Below are 17,670 nucleotides of genomic sequence, written 5' to 3'. Positions count from 1 at the left end.
AGACGGTCATTCAAATTGTGTATTGCTCCATTCTACTATGTATCAATGTATGCTTTGGTGGATAAAGTTTTATGATCTATTTAGTTGATCTTCTATACATCTATACAGGACATAAATCCATAATATATTTGTATGTTCAATATATCAATTTGAAAATCACAAAATTAAATATCTCCACACATCAAAATACTTATAAAGAGAACCAAGATTAATATTTTAACCATAAATTCTTTTCCATGGGCTAACCCAAGTAGTTTACAGACTTTAAAGTATGTAACTTTTTTATTTTTTTTTTCTTAACCTTGGTAAAATATTGACAAGATTTCAGTTACCAGTAGCCAGAAGAAGAAAAACCAACCCTACCCACATGGCCCATAAAAAATGGGCTTTCTTCATAACATTGGCCCATAAAAAATTCACTAATTTTTCTCTTTTCCTTAATTTCTTCTTGCCCTGGACTTCAACCTCAGAAAACACTCCTTTTTCTCTCTCCTCCCCTTCTCCCGCCTCTCTTCTGACCTGCAACTGTAATTCATATTCACTTTCCTTGCCGCCGTCGTCGTCTCCTTTTCCGTCACCGTCGGTATTACTCCGGCGAAAAACAACCGGTAAAAATGGCGGTTGAACCACTAGGACACAGAGTAAGTGACCTCATTAAGGACGTCACCTTTGAGCTTTCACCTTCATTTACTAAACTCGTTGATAACTTCGTTTCTTCTATTAAAAATGTCATTGCTAAAATTCCTGAAGATTTCCAGGTTTTTCTCTCTCCTCTTTTCTCTTTAATTCTCTCTTAAACTTCAATTTCTTAAACCCTAAACCCCGTTTTTTAATTTTGAAAATTTTAATTCATATATGTGCGAGTGATTTCAGGTTACTGCGGGTGAGGCGCCAGGTTTTGTGAGAGATGTAGGTGCTGATAAAGTGGAATTTCAATTCAAGAAGCCTAAATTTATTGAAATTGGTGGAAGTTATTCAATTGGTTGCATTGTGAAGCCTGAAGTTAATGTTGATCTTCTAATTCGTTTGCCAAAGGTATTTCTGATTCTTATACTTGTATTTAGCTGATTATGATTATATATACATGTTTGAAAGATAGTAATGTTGATATTTGAGTGCTGTTTTTAATTGGTTAGACCTAAAAAAGTAAGAACTTGCCACGAATTTAAAAAATTTCAATATGATTAAGATTACACTTTTTTGTTACGTGAATGGATAATTGTAAATCATAGATTTTTTTTGTTGTTGAAATGATTGTACTTTGGAGATAGATGACTTGATGTATGGCAAATGCTTATTTGGAGGGGTTTCACTGAACAACTAACAATTAATCAGCTAATGCTCTTGTTGGGCGATTGAGGGATTGTTGATGAGTTGATTACATCCAACAGGGAAAGACCCGGTCCACCTGGCCTATAGAGCTTTTTTGCATTTCGCTTGTATTCCCAAAGAACACCCAATTCACAGAAACATTTTTTTTGAATAGTAAAGTTAATTCATTGATAAAAAGTCATACGACATCTACAAATGAGATTCGATTAACAAATACATAAGATATTGAATCAAATAAAAAATTCAAGTGGCCGCATATGGTTCTAAAAGCATTATATGATCCAAGGATGCGTTCGTTACCACCCTGAAAGTTTTCGACACCCGCCCTGAAACCTCTTAAAATGGTTTGATGTCGTGTATTATTACCTACAGTTTTGGATAGTTTTCGACTTTTCCAGAGCTGTAGAAAAAAGAGGGCGAGATGCTTCTAATGGACCCCACAACACCCTGAGAGGCCATTTGGGTGGTTGGTACACTTCACTTTGCCTTTAAAATGTCTGTTTAGCCGTTTACGGGCACACCTTCCTTCACTAACTTAAGGCCGGCACTAGCATATGCACCTTGTGTATGTCAAATTTTATGCTTGCTGGAGTAAAAAAGGTGAATTTATTTATAATATATACCGTGTATTGGCAGGATTGTTTTCTTGCAAAAGACTATTTAAATCACCGGTATCATGCCAAAAGGTTCCTTTATCTTTGTGTTATAAAGAAATACCTGGAGTCTTCTGCAACAATAAGCAAGATTGAATGGGCTTGTCTCCTAAATGAGGCTCGCAAACCTATATTGGTCATTTATCCAGGTTTGTCAACTTCTAATGTCAGCCTTTTGACAACTTTCCTCATTAATTGCCAATCAGCTTGATTGTTTGTATCAGGATTTCTACAAATGATTTTTTTGTTGGCTTATTTTCTGACACAGAAGTTCTTTTGTCCATTTAGCTTCTGAAGTTGCCAACATTCCTGGGTTTTCTATTTTAATAATCCCTACTGCCTCGTCCTTATTTAGCATCCCCAAGTTGAATTCGACGCGGAATAACGTGCGTGCCGTGAGCCAAGGTAAGGAGAAATTTCATTTTCTTTCTATTTATGGACAATTGACTTCTTAGAGTAGAGCTTGTTTATTCTCCAGATGGAGTTACTTTGTTTGTGATTCATCAGATGGTAGTTTGTTACCTACACCAAAATATAACAGCAGCATATTGGAGGATATGTTCATTGAAGATTTTGCAGAATTAATCAAAGAAAAGTTTCGTGACTGGGAGGAACTTGGAAAAGCTTTGGTTTTAATGAAGGTCAAATTTAATTGTCATTTTCCTCTGTCCCTAAAGTTTTGACGAGTCTGATGTTGAAGAATCTGGTGTGGTGTCACAGGTTTGGGCACGCCAAAGAAGTTCAATATACAGTTATGATTGCTTGAATGGTTACCTTATGGCTGTCATAATGTCCTATCTTGCTGCAAATAGAGTCGGTGGATTTTTTAACAAGTCAATGAATGCCATGCAAATTTTTCGTATAACTCTGGACTTCATTGGTATGTTACTGAACCTATATAGATGTAAAATGGACATTGATGATTTTCAACTCAGTGCCATTTTTGACATGGGTTATTTACACTGTTTCTTTGTCCCTTCCCCTCGTTTCAATTCTTTTTGTGTATTTGTTTTTGTTTTCAGTCTGATGCATGTGAATTCCACATTGGAATTTTGTGGGCTATGATCCACAAATCATGTATAACTGTATAAATTTTGATGAGAGCAAAAATTTGATCATAGATTCATAGTCCACCAGGGATATCTCTTTTTTCTATTTTGATAATTTGTCATGACTCTTGAGGCTGTTTACAATTTAATTCAAATTTTTTTAAAAAAGTTTGAACATAAAAATTTCAAAATGTTTTAGATCCTAGCATTTGTATCATTTAAAGTATTGTATCTGACAGATATATAATAATAAGCAAAAAAATATTCCTTAGCTGGGGCCTAATTGGTGTCTCTCATTTTTGCCATTGTAGATAAGTATATATATTCTAGAGTTGGGTTAAATCAATGGTTAAGAAGCTTTGAAAGATGCTAGCTTTTCTTTCATCTAGCATATGGTTTGCTATCTTGACTTTTTTGCTTGTTAGATTTCATATTCTATGTTTAACATGCTTATCTTGATTTCAGCTAATTCAAAATCATGGGAGAAAGGCTTACTTTTACAGTGCCAAGGGAGTCGCCACATTTCAAAAGAGGTGAAACACATTAAATATTAAAACTTCTCATGAGCTTCACCTAAGTTATGCATTGCTATGGAGGTGACTTAGGCTACTTTATTGTAGAACTCTTGATTCCCTGAAGCGTGAATATGTCATGTTGCTTGCTAAAATCTATAGAATTTCATAAGCTTAAGCTAGATTACTATCAGTTCAAAATTGCAAGGCATATTTCAACTATGACCTAATTAATAGCATTTGCAAAGATCGATAAACCTATTCTACTTGTGACAACACTCCTTGTTACTTCCGCCGTTTTTTTAATTGCAACGTTGGGGATTTTAAGCATGCCAATGCACATTTTATAACATAAATATCTTAAGTTGTGTTTGAGTGAAAATTATAGAAGTTGATACTATGAAAGTATATTTCGGTATGAATTTAACAATATTTGACATGACTATATTTTTTTTCAACATGGAAATTACAAAAGATGATCAAAGGAGTGTGTGTGAATAGTGTCATATTCCAAATGTTGCGATTTAAAAAAAAAAAAAAAAACAGAGGAAGTATTTATCTAATAGTTAGACAACTTTCCCCTATAGTATAGTTTGTGAAGATTGGTTTACTGGCCCTGAAAGATGTAATTTATTTATTTTGTTTCAATAAGTATCAAACTCAAATTATGTCTGTGACCCTGCTTTAAGTAATGTTTCTCTGAAATTCTGATACAATCCTTTTCAATTTGAACAATGTCTGTTGATCTAGGAATTGAAGGAAAGAAAGCAATGTTTGAGGACATATCCAGTAGTCATATGTGATCATTCTGCAAACTTTAATTTGGCATTCCGGATATCAAAGAGCAGCTTTCTTGAGGTATTTTTGGCCGTCTTTTTTTTTCTTCTTAATGTGAATTTCTGACAGTCAGTCTTTATTGACGATGGATTTTGTTTTTGCATGCAGCTTCAAGCGGAGGCTGCTTTGACACTTGACTGTATTCAAAAATGTCAAGATAATGGATTTGAAGAAGTATTTTTGACTAAATCTGACTTCGCTGTTAAATATGACTATTGTGTGAGGTAAAGTTTTAATTTAAATCTTATAGCTGCATAAATGAGATATTAAGTCCTTAAAATCAAAGTTTGCTATGAATCATCATAATTATGGACTGAATTCAGGGATTCGTGCAAGAATAAAGTAACTAGGAGTTTGATTGACTAAAAACTATTTACTGCCAATTAAATGATTATTCCATTTTCTCTCCCAAGAAACTCTCTCTCTACACTTCACAATATTCAGCATTATAATCTCTCCCCAATTTACTCTTATTTATAACGTTATTTCTATTACTAACTCACATATCTTCCTATTCATGATACAACTAGCTAAGTTGCTCTCCCTATTATGCCCTCCCAAAATACCAGTTTGTAGCAAAGTCGTATAACTAATGTGCTTTTAATGTGTCTTCAATATTATTTTACTTCTGTCGTATAAATCCATGGACCTAAAACCATTTACTCAGTAGCTGCCCATCTTGTTCTAGGAAACAGGTGCATCACCGGTCATAAGGTGGTCTTGGAAGTTACTTTGTCTAGTTCTTACTTAGAGTTTTTGCACATTTTATTATGGATGTGAATAACCTATATGTTATAATAAAGTTTAAACAAGCTCATTTGGTGGCATCCATCTCACTAATTTATAAATTGAAAATTTTATCTTAATGAAACTGGTTTCTAATGATTAAAACTGATAAATACTTGTTTAAATTTGATTTTGACTTGCTCTTTCCACCCCCTTCTATCTGTTATTTATTTGCTAAATTTTTCTCTTTGATCTGTCTCTTTTGTGGTACTGTTTTCTACTATCTCTCTACTTTTTCACTCTTCCTAGATGTTTTTGCTCAACTAATGTAAGTCTATATACACCCACCCGAATATAGGTTGATGGATTCAAACGTTTTAAAACAGGTTACTCACGAATTACACTAGAAAACTCACGAAATGGGATAGATAACCAAAACTCAAGAACACACTCAAAGTGCTGGGATCTTAGGCCAGAACTCAAGACACACTCAAAGTTCACCCTAATCTTATAACTCAAGAACAAACTCAAAGCTATAAGGAAACATTTTAACTCGAGACAAACTCAACGCAAAATGCTAAAGACACTCGGTTTTTTTTTATCATTAATCAAAAGCTGTGATTCTCTTCTAATTAGCTCCCTATTTATAGGAAATATGGGCAGCAAGGAAATGTAAAGATTACAACTTAACATCTTCCTAAAACCGTCACATTAATTCAATGGTTAAAACTAAATAAAACTCTAGCTCTTAATTCACTCCTTTGTAACACCTATTTGAATGGGTAGTTACAAATCAGCAATTAAGAGTTACAATAACTCCTAATCACACAAAAACTTACGGCTAAATAAGAGAGGAAGTTAGCAACTCCTCTAAGCCTTATTACAACTTAAATAAAAGATAAATCAAACTTAATTATATAGTCCAAAATAGTAAATGGGCAATGCACACTCCGCTGTGGGCTTCAAGTGATCTCCCAAGTGAGCAAAGTGACAAATTTGGGCTTGAGAGCAAATGGACTGATTCCAAGAGTTTCTAACATAAGGGGCAACCGGTTCTTGATCCATGGAGCTTCTAAGTGGGTTGCTTGATCTTGGATCACCAACCCCTTTTTGCACCTAAGAGGGGGACATGGGAAGTGTATAATGTGTTTTAAGTATTTCCTCCAAATTTGTAGTTGTTCCATGTTTGATACTTACACTAGTCACATACCTCCCTTGTCCATATCTATTTTTACTAGTGTGTAAAATCAAGTTTTATATTATATAAATGTTTTTATATTTGTTTCAATGTATAATTTCAGATAATCAACATTTGTATTTGTTTGCTACTTTTAAATTATTGATGATCAAATATAAGTGTAGGCAAATGTGTCCAATCAAATGGAACAACAATTTTTTTTTTATTTTTTTTTTAAAAGGAAGTGTTATTTTTAGAAGTTGCACAGAACACGGCCCTACTTATTTACGACATTTCTTTTCTTAAAAAAAATTTGATTTTTCATATATTTTATGTTTAGAAATTTCACTAAGGTAACTTTTGTATAGTTTTTGAATGTTCTTTATCCGCCTTGCCTCATCCATGGGAAGATTTTTTTTGCTGTGCTCTACAAGGCTGTAATTATCTCTTTTTTTGTGCTATGTTAGGTTGAACTTGAAGGGAAATAGTGGCGTCTTCGCATCTGGTTATGGAGTTGATGATGAATGTTGGAGGTTATATGAGCAGAAGGTGCATTCTCTTTTATGCCAGGGCTTGAATGACAGAGCAAAGTCCATTCGTGTAATTTGGAGAAACTGGTCCAGCAATTGTCGTATTGAAGATGTAAGAAATCCAAGTTTTGGATTTGGTCTTTGCTTACACATAACAGTTGTTTTCTCCCGATAATCAACTTTGTTTGTACTGCTTTTTTGTAGGGGTTCTCATCACTTGATAATGAACCATTGCTCATTGGTGTTACTTTGAGTAATCTGGAAAAAGCTCTTAGACTGGTTGATAAAGGCCCTAACCCAGAGCATAAAGAAGAGGTAATTAGTCTGCCATTGTGATTTCATATCCTTCTTTGCTCTTCTGCTTCTCTAATGACTCATAATTTCAATTAGGTTACCAAATTTCGTAAGTTTTGGGGAGATAAGTCTGAGTTTCGGAGATTTAGTGATGGTACCATTGGAGAATGTGTTGGTGAGTCATAGTTTATAATGCACTCTGTTAATTGTTACATTGAGTTAAAATATGTCAAGATAATATAATTATTCTACTTGATCGAATCAAATAGTGTGGGAGTACAAGCAGTGGGAGAAGCATCTTATTGTCAAGAGAATTGTTGAGCATGTATTATCAAGGCATCTTTCTCTGTCAATCAAAAATGTAGTTGTTAGTGCAGATCAACTGGATTTTTCTCTCTGCAATGGCGGTGCAGGTATCATAATGATCTTTGGCTTTAACTTGATTTTATTTTTATATTTTTCAGCTCCAATTTTTCCTCTCTACTTTTCCAAAGTATGACATCTTTAGTTTTTACAGATCCTATATCATTTACTGGAGGCTTGCTTGAAGCATATGAAGCTTTAGCTAAGCGTTTGCGCCTTTTGGATGATATTCCTTTGAAGATATCTAGTGTCCAACCCTTAGATTCAGGTTTTATTTCCCTCTAAAAGTCTAAAGTGTTTTCTTTTTTGCTGCTAAACAGAGGTCAATAGTTTACTTCATTATTAATGTTTTTTCCCCCCCTCCGATTCTCTTAAAACTTTCTGCTATCAAATTACACATCCTATCTTTTTTGTTTCGGTGATCATACTCTTTACTCTGAATCTTTTTGTACTTGGGTCTTTAGGTCATATTGCATTGGTTAGGGGTGAGTGGAGGAAAATGATTTATGTGATTTATGGGGATGATATCTTTGTCTATGTAGCTCACCCCAAGCCTTTTGGGGGTAAGGTTCTGATATTGCTGTTGCAACTTGTAAGTCCTGGAAAGAATCAACACAACCCCAACCTGAACCAAAATAGTGGATTTTGACCAAAATTTTGTGATCATCCATTTAATCCAAAGCAAACAACCTGGAATATATTGGATTAAACTTGATCTAATGTGTTTATTCCTTGGTGACCCAGAAACCATTGTATCTAATGTAGTGGAATGAATTTATGAGAACTTTCATACACAAAATACCTTCAGTTGTTACCATCTCTGGGTTCTACATGGTTTCAGTTGGAATTAGACATTACTTGTGTTTCGATTTATGCCATTTGGCTATAAAAAACTGTTTATTATAGTCTCTATGTGGCATGTATGCTGTGTATCTTGTTGAGACAGGTTATACACATACATATCACATTAAATAATTTAAGTAGAAAGAGCTTCTTAAAATTCCTTGGAATCCTTGGGTCAACCTGAATTGAAAGCTTTGGGTCATAAACAAATGTTGTTTATGATTTCCTTGTCAATTCTGTTCTCATTAGGGAAATGGTTTGTTTTAAAGTCCCCACTCTGCCTGAGTATTTCATTCTGTGACCTTGTTTGCTTTTCCGAGAACTGAATTACATGATTCGTACAGGTCCTGGAATTGAGGATAACCATAGAATTTCTAAATGTGTGGTTTTTTTTATTTTTTTTATTTTTTTGTCTGTTTTCTTTGCATCTTATGATTGCGTGGCTCTCTGAATTACTTATTAAGGAAAATATTTAATTTTTTGAAATTATAATGTGACTGGGTTAACTGTTTCAGTATGCCAAGAAAATATAGGACTTGGGAGGAACTAGGAGTATCGTTGGGCCAATATTGTGTTTCACTGGCTCTGATTCATCCCACAGCTTAATTGAACTTGCATATTGCTACTTTAACCATACACATATGCTAATGATTCAACTTAAAGCATTTTTTTTTTCATTGGGGTTATAAGTGTTCTGGCTGTTGGTTGTGCATTGATTGTGATTTATTATACAGCTTTCAGGTTCACTTCTGTTTTCCCTCCTGAGCCTCATCCTTTGGCTGGAGATAAAACCTTCATATCAAGATCGGTGAAGGTTGCTGCAACTTGTGTACAGCCGGTGGAAGTTTTGATTCAGGTAGCATATCTACAACTAAGTCTTTGATTTGTTATCTCACCATTAACTGTGTTATGACACTTTGCAATGAATTTTTATTTATTTAATTATTTATTAATTTATTTATTTGTGTTTCTTTGCTTGATTTTTCTGTAAATCTTGTTTAAATGTTTTTGTTAGTTGGAGGGATCAGGAAATTGGCCAATGGATGAATTGGCCACTGAAAAGACTAAATCTGCCTTCCTTCTAAAGATTGGAGACAGGTAAAAATGGTTGAGTATTATGTTAAGGTTATCATTCTATACTATGTTTTAACTGATTGTCAACCTTCCTTTTTGGCAGTCTTCAAAGTAAGTGGGGTGTTAGCTGCATTGCCACAGAAGATGATGTGGATGTACTGCAATCTGGATATGCTTTTCGGCTCAAAATTTTACATGAGAGGGGTCTGACTTTGGTGAATGGAGAGAGTGAGTGATAATAAGCTGGTACTTTTTAACTTGTGGTTTCATGATTCTAGATTTTACGGTTGACTAAACAAGGATAGCAATAATGTTTGTAGGAAATCAAGTCAAGCGGGTGTCTTCAATAGACAGGAAATTATTTATTCAAAGCCAGCATTCTAGCATGATAAATGGTTTACAAGGGCGGTGTCCCATTTATGGTCCAGTAGTCAGGTATAACTTTCTTGCATATCTCTTATTTGATCTTCCATTGAAACTAATGTGGACCTCATTGTGAAGGCTTGCAAAACGATGGGCTGCTTCACACCTCTTCTCTGCTTGCTTGGGAAGTGAAGCTATTGAGCTCTTGGTAGCTCATATATTTCTAAACTTCAAACCATTTTATGCTCCTAACTCAAGGATTACCGGCTTTTTGAGGTTAGATTTCTTCCATACCTATAAAGGATTTCCTTACCTTAATATTACCTCTGGGTGTGTATTGGCAATCCTGTTTTAGTAATGATGCTGGAACAAAGGTCTGCTTGATTCATCTTGATTGATTTGATTGATCATATCTCATTGCAATGATTGCATTATGTGGCAAATAAAATATAGTGGCTTGAACAACTAAACATGCATGAATTCTCGAGTGTGCTTGTGTAAAGGGATTCAATTTGAAGTATTGTGCACTTTCAGCCTAGAAGCCAAAAGGTTCCTTGTAATATCTACTCCGTAGGTTGTATCACCGCACTGTAATACATTGTAAGGTTTTTCAGTTTCCCAGTGTAATAATGTGCCACAACAGTTGTAAATCTTCTTTATATATCATGTTGCCTCATTTATACCAAAAGTGAGTTCCCTTCCAATTTTTTTTATCAAGCTTTTGTTTGACACTTACATGTTTTCACTTTTCAGGTTCTTGAGATTTTTATCAGAGTATGATTGGAAATTCTCTCCTTTGGTTGTTGATATAAATGGCGACATGACTGCTGATATTGCGACAGAGATCAAGGTACGGGTTGGAAAATATGAAATTCATTTGCTTTGTCAAAACTCAAAATTTACTTCACCTGTAACAACCATGGGATTTGTTACCTTTTATTGCTTACAGGAGAACTTTATGTCAAGTAGAAAAGCTCATGAAAGAAGTACTAGTGAAGTTAGTCCTGCAATGTTTTTGGCTACGACTTATGATACATTCTCTGAAGCTTGGACATCCTTTTCACCAAATCCTCTGGTGAGTATTTCGTTCAAACCATTCTTACAAGCACAAGTTAATAATAAATTCTCCAGTTCTCTGTAATGATGATCCTTAATTCAGCGTACAATTCATTGATGCTGTTGATTTTGATGTATAAGGAACTTAAAAGGTTGGTTGCCTATGCTCGGAGCAGTGCTAGTCTTTTGACTAGACTTGTAGAGCAAGATCTATATGATTCTCGTGGATGGGAGGTGAGAATGGAATTAATATTTATTCCTTTTTATAAAATACAAATTATTCATAATTCCTCAATATTTGTGAATTATTCACTCTCTTTGTTGTATCACAGTGCCTTTTCCGGACTCCTTTAAACAACTATGATGCCGTGGTTCTTCTGCATAGAGACAGATTGGCGTATCCACAACGTCTCCTTTTTCCATCTGAGGTTAAAGAAGGTATCCAGTATTTTATTATATAGGGCTAGTACCAGGCTACCAACTTTTCTTTCATAATTCTTTGCTACTTGCTCCAATTTATGTTTCATTTTATCTGCCCTCTATGTGATTCTGATGGCAACAAATTCATAGGCAAGTATGTGGCTCGTGGAAATCCTAGCAATTATTTCTCGCCCATTATTAGGCCCAAGGATATGAAGGGAGGCTTGGATGTACTAAAATCAAAGATAATGGTGGATTTTGATCCTCTACAGTGTTACCTAGTGAATCTGCAGGTAATTTGGTTTGTTTCTTTACTTGTAATCTGATCTTTTTTTTGCAGTTTCTCATCACCCTTCAATATCTTGACAGGGAGGATTTTCAGACGCTTTCAGTCTATGGTATGATTCTTTGGGTGGTGATGCTATAGGTTTAACATGGAACAAATCTATGTCAAAGGTGTGGTTTAACATATTAGCACTAATGCTGTGAATTTATGCGAGTTTGTAGTCAGTTTTTTTGACGTGTTTGTTTTATCTCTAATCGCAGAAACGAGATCGAGAGGAAGATAGTAAAGATGCTACTGATATCTTGAAAGCCGTTGGTGAAACTGGTAAAGGATTTGTGAGGAGTGTCCATCTTCTAAAGGCTCCTAGGCTTTGTAATTAGGAAATCTCTTGATCTTGAGTGCCCAATTGTGATATTGATTATACCAAAAAGCTTTAGAACTACACAATTTTGCCAAATCTTTAGGGTTATGGCTTGCAATTTTGTACCATCTCAAAGAAGATTATACTAGTATTTAGGCCCTTAAGCAAGTGAAGTGCAATGTTGATGAGATATAGTGTAATTCTTTCTAGTTTAAAAAATATAGCATTTTATGCCAACAATGTTCTCGCCGATGATTTGTAGCCCTGCTCAGCTGAACTTTTTATTTAAATCTGATGTAACCCTAATTTTGAGAGATACGTATATAATATGAGAAATCTAATAGTGTATTATTATCAAGTGAAATTCATGTTTTTGCTGCTATCAAGAGAAATCAGCCCAGGCGCCTCAACCAGTGAACTGACGTCCAGGCCAGGCACCACCACCAGTGGACGGACTGGCGTTTCTGCCAGACGCCGCCGTTACCGTTTAATTTTTTTATTTTTATTTTTTTTGCCTTTTTGTTTTTTGCTTTTTTTTTCTTTTTTTTTAAAAAAAAAAAAAATTGAAAATCCGGAATTCTATTGAAAACAGTTTTTTTTTTTTAAATTATGTTTAATAAATTTATGTTTTGATTTAGGATGTGGAAATTTATGTTTTTTTTATTTGATTTTATAAAAAATATATATACTAGACTTATAAAAAATAACACATAAAATTAATAAATATTAAAAAAAAATCAAACACTTAAACAAAAAAATTAGACATAAAAAAAATTATTTAAAAGTAACACAAATTTTCTAATTTTCCAAAAAAAAAAAATTAAAAAAAATATATATAAGGCAGGTGGGGCGCCTGGCCAGGACGCCCACCCACTGGCGGTGGCGCCAGATCCGGCAGCCATAGCCAGTGGGCAGGCGCCTGGTTTGGACGCCTCTACTGTTGGCTGGGCTTCCAAGCCACACGCCACGCCACCGGCACTGGCTGCCGGAGCTGGCGCCACCGCTAGTGGGTGGGCGTCCTGGCCAGGCGTCCTGGCCAGGCGCCCCGCCTTCGCCGCTTATTTTTTATTTTTTTTAAAAAAAATAATTTAAATAATTAGATTGCCCCCAAGTCGCCGCCTTTCCTCCGTCGCCACCTCTTTCCCTTGCTGCCTCGACAGAGGAAGATCTTCTGATTTTTTTTAGAGAGATGTAGTGAGTGGTTTTTTTAAAAAACGAAAAGGGCAATAAGGTCACTTCAATACAAACTTGTGGGCTTTATGTGGAGATTTGCGGGCGATGTTTGGCGATTCACATATTTAATGGTTCTTCAATTCTTTTTTTAAATGTGAACCTTAGTAGAGTTCAAGTCTAAAATTTTAAGAGTCAGAATAATTGATCTCCAATTCTCCATGTACCCCTTAGACCCATTGACGTACATATAAAAACTAATTAAAATGTGATGTATAATATTAGGATACTCAATACTCACATTACACAAGGTGGTCCATATGGTTCCCATAAAATGGATCATTCCATTTGTAAGATCTTAGGATTGACTTTCATCGCTTGCTCCAAAAATCCTACGTATAAAGCAGTAGCAAAATTGAAAACTTGTATTTTTGTCAATTTTGTATCAAATGCAGAATTATTGCAGACACCAGAATACCTGACTTAGAACAACCCGAAATTTCTAAATTTCCCTCCAAACTCCTAACCCAGGTATTCTTTAGATTGATCGATTAATTCAAACAATACGTAAAATTGACCAAAATTCCTCAATCAGCAGTGAGTAGAAAGCAAACACAGCAGAAATGGGACTTCTGAGTATCATTCGCAAAATCAAGAGGAAAGAGAAAGAGATGCGAATTCTCATGGTGTATGTTTTCTCTCTCTTTCCATTTTCCTTTTTACTGCATTCTAATTTAATTGCAATTTGAAATTTAGGCAAATTAATTGATATGAGTATGATTTTTCAGGGGGCTCGATAATTCTGGAAAAACTACCATCGTTCTTAAAATCAATGGCGAAGACACTAGCGTCATCAGTCCTACACTTGGTTTCAATATCAAGACCATTTCCTACCAAAAGTATTTTCCATTTCCTCTTTTTTGAATTTATTTTTTATTTTTTAGCAATTTTTTTTTTTAAAAGTTCATAAAAATTGGATTCCTATGGTTTAGGTTTTCTGTCTTAATTTTTGCAATTTTGATTTAATTATATATGATGTTTCTGTAAATGGGCATATTCATTGTTTAGCTTATGTTAATGGTGTTTGATTCTATAGTAGTGAATTTCACACCCTTTTATGCCTGATTGTAGTTGTGAGACCTAAGCAATTTGAATTAGAATAATAAGGTTTGAAGCTCTTCAATAAGTAGCCCTGTTAGTCTCTCTAATCCGAACTCTTAGCGATCCTTGTTTGACAGCCGGGACTTAGTCTGCTATTGTATTTTGAGTTTTGTGGGAGATGAGATTGAAATCTTTTTGATACATTTTTGCAGGTATACACTTAATATATGGGATGTGGGTGGCCAGAAAACAATAAGGGCCTATTGGAGGAACTATTTTGAGCAGACTGATGGTTTGATTTGGGTAGTTGACAGTTCGGATCTTAGACGATTGGATGATTGCAGGAATGAGCTGCATAATCTACTGAAAGAAGAGGTATTGCTCATTTGTCTTAATCCTTCTTCTTTATTGTGTATGCAACTTTGCATACATTTTTTGCCATAGTTGTAATAGCCTATAGTGGGAATTTTGTAAAATTTGAATTATGACTAAAAATGTCAAATATTTCAATTAATGTCTTTTTGGGTATGTTTTTCAACTAATATTCACTCTATTATGAAGGGCCTTCCATAGTGTTTCTCTTGTCTATGGGTGAGGCTAACCCTAAGTAGGAACCTCATTTTTGAATTTGATGTATTGTAGGAAATGGAATGATTATGGTCCGGTTGGATTAATAAGTTTCTTATATTAGTGGCAAATGTATATGTTATTGGAATAAACTAAATTGAAGTAATCTGTCTCGTTCCTTTGTAGATTTTTCCATTTCTCATGTTAAACGTGCGGGAAATACTTTAGCACACCATGTAGCTAGATGGGATGCTAGAGGTTGTAACGAATTTGTTTGTTTAGGTCCGTTTCCTCAAAGTCTCCTAACTTTGGCGGAAATCGACCTACATTAATTTTATTCCGCAGGTGTTATCAAAAAAAAAAAAAAAAAAAAAAAAAAAAGTAATCTAGAGGTATAGTACTATATAACTACGAGGCCATAGTGTTCCTTAAGGTTTATATATCAGACCTCTCCAAAGAGATGCAGTTGGGTTTTTCATGGAATAAACATGGGATATAATGTGTTGTTTGATGTGCTTTGCACTCACTTCATCCAACCACTAATGTGTAAAGGAATCTATAACTCATACCAGTTTACTGCAGTCGCCATTGAATGAGGATTGCAAGTAGATGAATCTTTCATACACATGCATACACCTTATATTTAAATTACTACTAATTGTGCCTAAAAATATGACCAAGTTGTGTTTCTTTTGTAAATTTCAAAACAATTAATAAATCTCCATGTGCTTGGTTTTTCTGCAAGCTTGCTGGTAGGGCTGCACTCTTGTATTTTTAAAATCAAGAAGTGTTAGGAGGCTATATTAATTAGACTGGAGGAAAAGGACTGGGTATAGATGTCAGCTTAAGATTTCACTTAGCTCTATCCCCACTTTCAAGTTGTGTTCCACGTGCCACATTATATCATTGTAGCTCATGAATACATAGGCTGAATTGAAGAATATAGTTAATATACTGAAGTGAGGAAGTGATTAATTAAATTATTCATGAAGCGTTGTTCTTAGTTAGCTTTGGCTTTGGCTGATAGTTGATGTCATTTCAATTTTTAACTACTAGCAGTGGCTTCTATATATGGTGCTTTCACTAGTTATACTTTTAAACATGTTTCTGTAATCCTGTCAATGTTTTAGCTCTGTAATTTAAAAATGGCTGGTCTGCTAGAGCTGCCACTCAAAATGCTTTTGCCCCTGTGAAATGTTTTTGTCGTAGTTTTGTATATCTATGATCACTTTGTGCAAAGTTTTGTGCATCTATGATCACTGTTGTTTTGTGATCACCTTTATAAAGTAACATACAAATTAGTTTGATACAATTTTGGTGAAACTAATATTTAAGTAACGCAGCATTACAACATGCTTTGAAGTTCTGCCATCAATTCATTTTGGAGTCAAAGTGAGTTGGTGATATGAGTTAAGTTAGGGTGATAAATTTTGATATTGGGTTGTCCAGTTTGTAGGCCTGTGGCCTCTTCACAGCTACCTTAGCAGCCTGTTTGGAATCTTTGGACAGCAAAGTGGAAGGGAAAGGGAAGGGAGGGAAGAAGGAAGGGGGAGGAAAGGAAGGGAAGGGAGAAAGTTGGTTACATTATCCCTCCAAATCTTTTCAACATTGGAAGGATTGGTTTATAAAAGAGGGAGTGAAAATGAATTCTTCCGTTTCCCTTCCCATCCCTCCTATATTATAGTCTCCAAACAAGGGATGGATCCCTTCTTTTCTCTTCTTTTCCTTTCCCTCCAATTTTCTCAATCCAAACAAAGTGTAGATTTCTAGTAGCCACTAGAACCCAAGAATTCTTTAATAAGTAGTTAAGTATTAATGCCTCATTTAAACTTGTATTTTAATATGCTCATCTTTTTGCTGGCTGACTTGATCATCTGATTCCTGTGATTTCTCCAAGTTTAGCTTTTTGGTAATCTTGCTTATCACTCTCCCATCCCCCAAAACTCATACACAAGGGTGTAACAGCTATTTGTGGCTTCTAGATCTGCAGGGTCTAATTGTGTGCTATTCTGCAGAGGCTATCTGGAGCATCTTTGTTGGTATTTGCAAATAAGCAGGATATACAAGGTGCGCTTTTGCCTGATGAAGTTGCAAAAGTAAGGTTCCTTCACTCTTCCACACTCCAACAACCCCCCCTCCCTCCCCACCCTCCTCCAATAAAGAAGAGAATTGGGAAAAGAGGAGAAAAAGAAAAGCATTGTGCTGTAATTCAAGGAATTTTTCTCTCTCTCTTGTAGTTCGTTGTTTATTTATTGCCTCCTTTTTTTCCTTACCATTGATCTACACTTGCGGAGTTTAAGAACTGTGGGCTTATGGATGATATCCTCTCTATACTTGTATTTAAATGTGATGGTTGCATATTATCTTTCCAAGTAATAAAATGAAACCTTTCCTTTGGTTAGGTGCTCAACTTGGATGCCATGGATAAGACACGACACTGGAAAATTGTGGGTTGCAGTGCTTACACTGGAGAGGGGTTGCTCGAGGGATTTGATTGGCTGGTTCAGGATATTGCCTCTAGGATCTATGTGCTTGACTGATGCTAGTCTTTGCTTCATTGTTCTATTGCTGACACAAATTTACAGTTTGTCGAAGTCCAGAATTTTTTATCATCTGATTTTGTATGGAGTACTTCATATGACTTCAACTTAATCTTCTCAAGTGCATCAGCTCAACTTCTTCTCTAGTGCATCAGTGCCATTGGTTGAATGTGATTCAAAGGACTACACAATTTTGTTAAAACTTGAATATCGGGGAGGTTGTAGTCTTGTAGATAGGCAGATGCTTTTAGCATCAGTTTGAGTTTGATCCCCCTCTCCTCCAACCCCAAATATCTATTACCCGTAATACCTGAGTTTTGGGTTGTTTTTATATGCATTATGTTGTGGTGTGCCATGGATCGAAATGTTTACAATCTTTATATGCAGTTGTTTTCGTACCTCATAGGCTCCATTCT

At 35.1% G+C, this 17,670-nt stretch overlaps 2 protein-coding genes across 2 annotated transcripts; both read left to right on the top strand.

The window, feature by feature from the left end:
* Positions 1–337: 337 nt before the first annotated feature.
* LOC110685798 (nucleolar protein 6-like) lies at positions 338–12,256 on the top strand. Its single transcript, XM_021862323.1, has 26 exons — positions 338–758; positions 874–1,035; positions 1,969–2,134; positions 2,274–2,390; positions 2,493–2,626; positions 2,706–2,865; positions 3,500–3,567; positions 4,297–4,404; positions 4,492–4,607; positions 6,754–6,928; positions 7,021–7,131; positions 7,207–7,285; positions 7,380–7,523; positions 7,628–7,741; positions 9,051–9,172; positions 9,332–9,414; positions 9,494–9,618; positions 9,711–9,825; positions 9,892–10,029; positions 10,507–10,603; positions 10,703–10,828; positions 10,951–11,043; positions 11,142–11,247; positions 11,380–11,522; positions 11,599–11,685; positions 11,776–12,256. Exons 1-26 carry the CDS (start codon positions 615–617, stop codon positions 11,893–11,895), a joined length of 3,153 nt encoding a protein of 1,050 aa, XP_021718015.1. The 5' UTR covers positions 338–614; the 3' UTR covers positions 11,896–12,256.
* A 1,128-nt stretch (positions 12,257–13,384) lies between these two features.
* LOC110685796 (ADP-ribosylation factor-like protein 2) lies at positions 13,385–17,653 on the top strand. The gene is made up of 5 exons (XM_021862321.1): positions 13,385–13,734; positions 13,835–13,945; positions 14,360–14,522; positions 16,730–16,810; positions 17,117–17,653. Exons 1-5 carry the CDS (start codon positions 13,670–13,672, stop codon positions 17,252–17,254), a joined length of 558 nt encoding a protein of 185 aa, XP_021718013.1. The 5' UTR covers positions 13,385–13,669; the 3' UTR covers positions 17,255–17,653.
* The last annotated feature ends 17 nt before the right edge of the window (positions 17,654–17,670 follow it).

Source organism: Chenopodium quinoa, unplaced genomic scaffold (assembly GCF_001683475.1).
Source record: "Chenopodium quinoa cultivar QQ74 unplaced genomic scaffold, ASM168347v1, whole genome shotgun sequence".
Lineage (NCBI taxonomy): Eukaryota > Viridiplantae > Streptophyta > Magnoliopsida > Caryophyllales > Amaranthaceae > Chenopodium > Chenopodium quinoa.
The sequence above is the reverse complement of the archived record's forward strand: the minus strand, read 5'-3'. Positions and strand labels throughout refer to the sequence as shown.

Excerpts from the sequence above, each read along its gene's own strand:
- LOC110685798 (XM_021862323.1), top strand. The coding sequence starts at position 615 with ATGGCGGTTGAACCACTAGGACACAGAGTAAGTGACCTCATTAAGGAC. Across the intron at positions 2,135-2,273 it reads TATATTGGTCATTTATCCAG|CTTCTGAAGTTGCCAACATT; the intron begins GTTTGTCAACTT and ends TTGTCCATTTAG. Across the intron at positions 2,391-2,492 it reads CGTGCGTGCCGTGAGCCAAG|ATGGTAGTTTGTTACCTACA; the intron begins GTAAGGAGAAAT and ends GTGATTCATCAG.
- LOC110685796 (XM_021862321.1), top strand. The coding sequence starts at position 13,670 with ATGGGACTTCTGAGTATCATTCGCAAAATCAAGAGGAAAGAGAAAGAG. Across the intron at positions 13,735-13,834 it reads GAGATGCGAATTCTCATGGT|GGGGCTCGATAATTCTGGAA; the intron begins GTATGTTTTCTC and ends ATGATTTTTCAG. Across the intron at positions 14,523-16,729 it reads ATAATCTACTGAAAGAAGAG|AGGCTATCTGGAGCATCTTT; the intron begins GTATTGCTCATT and ends GCTATTCTGCAG.